This window comes from Priapulus caudatus, unplaced genomic scaffold, assembly GCF_000485595.1.
Source record: "Priapulus caudatus unplaced genomic scaffold, Priapulus_caudatus-5.0.1 Scaffold1176, whole genome shotgun sequence".
In the NCBI taxonomy this organism is placed as follows: domain Eukaryota; kingdom Metazoa; phylum Priapulida; class Priapulimorpha; order Priapulimorphida; family Priapulidae; genus Priapulus; species Priapulus caudatus.
In genome coordinates this window covers 77,542-83,482 of record NW_014578237.1, presented here as the reverse complement: position 1 = coordinate 83,482, position 5,941 = coordinate 77,542, and the positions used below count along the sequence as shown (strand labels likewise).

The 5,941-nt window shown below is 43.6% G+C and overlaps 1 protein-coding gene across 1 annotated transcript in view; it reads right to left on the bottom strand.

Annotated features, from left to right (window-relative positions):
- The window catches only part of LOC106815693 (tyrosine-protein kinase receptor Tie-1-like), a 6,854-nt gene extending 1,193 nt beyond the window's left edge, over positions 1–5,661 (bottom strand). The window contains exons 1-5 of the mRNA XM_014820196.1: positions 5,656–5,661; positions 5,185–5,352; positions 4,853–4,952; positions 4,381–4,530; positions 3,306–3,490 (exon numbers count right to left, since the gene is read on the bottom strand). Of these exons, the coding sequence (XP_014675682.1) occupies positions 3,306–3,490; positions 4,381–4,530; positions 4,853–4,952; positions 5,185–5,352; positions 5,656–5,661 (609 nt within the window). The remainder of the gene's footprint in view (positions 1–3,305; positions 3,491–4,380; positions 4,531–4,852; positions 4,953–5,184; positions 5,353–5,655) is intronic.
- Between the last annotated feature and the right edge of the window lie 280 nt (positions 5,662–5,941).

The following is a 5,941-nucleotide window of genomic DNA, read 5'->3' as shown; positions in this document are numbered from 1 at the left end:
GACATACTGCTAATGTTGTCCTCACTGTGATGACTGCTACTTAGTCATTCCTCGTGTCTTTCTCAGCTTTCTCGCGCAGCGAACCGGCTGCGTTCAAAAAGTAGCAAGGGAGAGATGGACCCATATATTAAGTCTAAGCACACCACACCAGAACGTCATTCGCTGGATAGGCTACTTACTGCAAAGAACCCGGCCAACTCTCTATCGTACGACCTGATCATGACTACCTGTAACATGGTAACTCTCTCTCTCTCTCTTCTCTCGTCTCTCTCCTTCTCCTCTCGTCTCTCTTTCCTCTCTTTTCGCGCTCTCGCGCTCTCTTTCTCTCTCTCCTCTCTCCTCTCCCTTCTCTCTCTCTCTCTCTCTCCTCTCTCTCTCTCTCTATATAATATATATATATATATACATATATATATTATTATATCTCTCTCCCTCTCTCCCTCCCTTGACTCTCTCGTTTACTCTTACCCCACGCACCGTTACGGGCACGCATGACATGAACAACACATGCTCGCATGTTCTACTAAGGCACCACTCACACCACGTACATACGCACCCAGATGCGGACCACGCGGAGAGCGGGTGGCAAGACCATAAACAAGTGAGAAACACGGCGATGCGATCAAATATGAATCTCATCAAATGTTGACGCGCCGACGTCTTCCCGCACCAATGTCGGCCGGGATGATGGCGCCATCTATGAAGAAACGCAAACTCGAAACAGCGTGCTAGGTGCTAATGCAAATGCGCGGCGCTGAATGTCGTGCGGCCTCTCCGGCAAATATCATCGAACAATATACGCTAGGACACCTGCGTTTTTCGTTGGTGTTGGGTTCGATGTACGGCCAGATAGCCCGAGAGCCGACGGCGTACACGATTCGCGGCCATGACAGGGCAGAGAGCCATCGTTACCATAGAACTAAATAGAGGGCTCAATTCTGGCCTCTTCTAGGCCTGCTCGATTCCTAGCCTGCCGTATTCTTATCCTCTATTCTAAGCCTCTTCTCTAGGCTTCTATTCTTAGGCCTCTATTCTAGGCCTTCTATCTAGCCTCTTAATTCGTAGTTCTATGGTCGTTACGGGGCGTGGATGTTTTGTCTGTTGAGCAGGAATCTGACCCGTCGTTATTGGTGGAAAGACAAGAGTTCCAAAGGAACCAGACAGCGCCGCCACCGGGAGAAACGACCGGCCGCGACGCTGTTTACCGGCTAATCTGTACGGCGGGAGTAGCAGCCTCAGCTCGCACACAGCTGCTCAGGTTTTGCCTTCAAGCTGCTGCGGCATGCGCCACCTAGCGGCGCACCAGTGCCAAGAGTCCCGCGCGAACACGTATAGCACAGATCCGCTATGATAAAACTGCCGAAATACAGCTCAATCCTGTACAGTTACTTATATCTATAGGGGGTGAGGAGGGCTATTTGAGTGGGGTGTCGTTCTGTTTGTGGTGCCTTGCCATAACGTTATAGGCCGTGCACGAATCCGGCTGACATTTTTCCGTGCTTTATGTTCCTAACCGCACTCAAGGTTCGATTCTAAACAAGCTTTGGCTTTTTGTTATTATATTGGGTTTAATGTTTAAAAAACCATATTTAGCAAAAATCTTTGGGAAAAATCTCCCTGGAAACATGGCACGATCTCAGTTTCACTTCTCGCTAGCTGCGCTGGGCGTAAACATTACAAAAACGCCATAGATATATACAAACACAGTGGTTGTATATATAATATGGCAACACCCAACGACTAGACTGATTCGACGAGACGATAATGAATAACAGTAGTCTATGACGTAAAATGTAGTCAGTGGGTTAAGCTCGCTGGCACACGCACTGGCTTGCTAGTATCAAGTCCTCCCTACCACATTGCTCGTGCTAAGCCCATACCATGTCATATATATCATTTACCCATAACATATAGTATATCCGCATGACTATCTAATATATTTATGTATGTATATTATATATATATATATCAATATATTGTGTGTGTGTGTGTGCGTGCGTGCCTCGTGCGTGCGTGGCGTATCGTATGTGTGTGTGGTACTTTGTCTTTGCCGCGTGTGGTGGTGTTGCTGTGTATTTTGTGTGGAGGCTGGTGTGTGTGTCGGTGTTATAAATATGCACTATAGTGGGGAGCAGAAGCTTGATTCTTACAAGGCGTGATATTTGCCTGCTAGAGTACTTATTATATGCGGGAAACATCAAGGTAATGGTTATGGGTATCAAGTATATGTATCAAGTTATCAAGTTATCAAGTTATAAGTATCAAGGTATAGTTAACAGGGTCTAGATTTCTGCCTTCACATGTCACTAGGTTATACAGAAGCGTATAGCGGTTTATTAATTATAATATATTATGTTATATTATATTATATTTTATTATCATATTATATTATATTATGTTATATATATTATATTAATATTAATATTATATTATATTATAGTTATATTATTATATTAGATTATAATTATATTTATATTATATTATATTATATTATAATTATATGAATATTATATTATATTAATTATGATTATATTATATTATATTACTTATATTATATTATATTATATTATATTCTATTATATTGTAAATTAAGTTATATAATGAATACAGTAGTCTATGACGTAAATGTACAGTGGTTACGCTGGGCACACGCAATGGCTGCAGTATCAAGTCCTCCCCCACCACATTGCTCGTGCTAAGCCCATACCATGTATATATTATATATATATATATACATACATAAATATATAGATAGTATGGGTATATATATATGTATGGGTAAATATATATATAGACATGGTATGGGCTTAGCACGAGCAATGTGGTAGGGGAGGACTTGATACTGCAGCCATTGCGTGTGCCCAGCGTAACCACTGTACATTTACGTCATAGACTACTGTATTCATTATCGTCTGTGAATCAGTCTGTCGTTGGGTGTTTGCATAGATATATACAACACGTGTTGTATATATCTATGGCGTTTGTAAGTTTACGCCAGCGCACCTAGCGGAAGTGAACTGAATCGTGCATGTTTTCCAGGGAGATTTTCCAAAGATTTTCTAAATATGGTTTTTTAAAACATTAAACCCAATAAATAACAAAAAGCAAAGTGTTAGAATCGAACCTGATGCGTAGGAATAAAGCACGAAAAATTTCAGCCGGATTCGTGCACGCGCCTATAAGTTATGCAGGAACAAACAGAACGACACCACTCAAATAATTATATAGATATAAGTAACTGTACCGGATGAGCCTATCTCAGTTTTATAACGGACTGTGCTATACGTGTCGCGGACTTTGCGCACCTGTTGCGCCGCTAGGTGGCGCATGCCGGCAGCAGCTTGAAGGCAAAACCTGAGCAGCTGTGCGAAGCTGAGGCTGCTACTCCCGCCGTACAGATTAGCGTAAACACGTCGGCCGGTCGTTTCTCCGGTGGCGCGCTGCTGGTCCTTTGGAACTCTTGTCTCCACCAATAACGACTTCAGATCTCCTGTCAACAGACAAACATCCACGCCCCCGTAACGACCATAGAACTAGAATAGAGGCTAGAATAGAGGCCTAGAATAGAGGCCTAGAATAGAAGCCTAGAAGAGAGGCTTAGAATAGAGGCATAGAATAGAGGCCTAGAATAGAGGCCTAGAATAGAGGCCAGAATAGAGCCTCTATTCTAGTTCTATGGTAACGATGGTCTCTGCCTGTCATGGCCGCGACTCGTGTCGCCTCGGCCCGATGCCGTACATCCAACACACAAACGAAAAACAGTAGCGTATATGTTCGAGATTTGCCGGGAGGCCGAGACATTCGCGCGCGCATTTGCATTTAGCACTAGCACGTGTCGAGTTGCGTTTCTTCATAGATGGCGCCATCATCCACGGCGACAGGGTGCAAGACGTCGTCAACATTGATGCAGATTCATATTTGATGGCATCGCCGTGTTCACTTGTTTATGGTTCTTGCCACCCCTCTCCGGTGGTCCGCATCTGGGTGCGTATGTACGTGTGTGAGTGTGCTAGAACATGCGAGCATGTGTGTTCGTGTATGCGTGCCCGTACGTGCGGTAAGAGTAAACGAGAGAGCAAGAGAGAGAGAGAGAGAGAGAGAGAGAGATAGAGATAGAGAGAGAGAGAGAGAGAGAGAGAGAGAGAGAGAGAGAGAGAGAGAGAGAGAGAGCGAGAGAGAGAGGTGGGAGGGAGAGAGAGAGAGAGAGAGCAAGAGAGAGAGATAGAGATAGAGAGAGAGAGAGAAGTGTGAATACATACAGGAGAATGTACAGGAATGACGATGAGAGATAGAGATAGAGAGAGAGAGAGAGAGAGAGAGAGAGAGAGAGAGAGAGAGAGAGAGAGAGAGAGAGAGAGAGAGAGAGAGAGAGAGAGTTACCCATGTTACAGTAGTCCATGATCAGGTCGTACGATAAGAGAGTGGCCGGGTTCTTGCAGTAGCCTATCAGCCGAATGACGTTCTGGTGTGGTGTTAGATTAAATATGGCGTCCATCTCCTCCTGCACTTTTTGAACGCAGCCTGGTTTCGCTGCGCGAGAAAGTGAGAAAGACACGAGGGGAATGACTAAGTAGCAGTCATCACCAGGAGGACAACATTAGCAGTATGTCATATTAGTAATTTAAATGATTTTAATTGATTTATTATTCTAAAACAGGGGGTTCTTAACTTGTGGTCCACGGACCCCTTTGGTATACCAAATATAACACCCCATTTATTTATAATATTTATTATATATAATATTTATATAATATAATATATATAATATAATATTTATAATATTTTATTATATTTATTTATAATACCATTTATTTATTTATTTATTTATTTATAGTGATAGCTATAGACATACCCAGCGGTTGTTTAATGGCAACGACGCGGTTGCTAGATTTTCCCCCGCCCTTGATCTGACCCTTAAACACGGCTCCAAACGATCCTTCTCCTAACTTGACCTATACGTTTGATCATGTAAGCGAAATAGTAAGAACTTTATATGGTCTCGATATATCGCGTCTTCGATGACCTTTTATCATCATGTCTTTAATTGGAGGATCGAGTTTACGTGCGCACACAGTGGCGCCACCCACGGCATCGACGCCATGCTATTTTGAATTGACGACGCCGCCTTTTCAAATTTCTTTTTAACACATAGGAGCAGATTTCGGCCATTTTTGATCGTGTTACCTCAATGCTCACGTGCTTGAACAATGTAGCGGACGTTTCCCACTGCTTGCTTGCTTCCTCTGTCGGGATCGTGGCCGGAGGTCGCTCCCGCTCCGGAGGTTTCAGGTCAAGCGTGGATCCTGTGTAGTCTTGGTTGTCGTGGCCGCCAGCGGGTTGCTGAAGGATATACTGCGAAGGTGTAACATAGGCTGAGACTACTCAGTAATGCCATTTCCGCTGTCTGTATGTATGCATGCGTGCGTGCGTGCGTGCGTGTGTGCGTGTGAGTAAGGGAACGAGGTGAACAGGAGCTAGCACCGCGTAGCAAGCCGATGTGGGGAACAAACAACAACCAAGTAACAAACAAGTGTACCCCGAACGTGGTTAGGACTCTGAGCCCATCACAACGACAGCATGTAATGGTTAAAACTTTGTAGAAATTTAAGGGATTAGAAGAATTTTAACTTGTAAGCGTGCAGCAAAAACAATCACAAGCATTTCCTACATTATTCTCCCCTTAGGAATGATGCTCGTGGCTACACTTCTATTGCAGTTGTAAAATACAGAAACAGGCCAACCCCCTATCCAACCCACATAAATCAAAACTTGATATTAACCCCTGCATAGCACTTCCGAATCAAAATTTCAGAATTTACCGATCCGCCTGGAGTAATCGACCGGCAGCTATGTAGCCAATCACTGTTACGATAAAGGTGTTCTTAAAACATTGTTTATCAACAAAGTCCCTCGAAGTCGACAATTAGTCGTGCACGGGTCA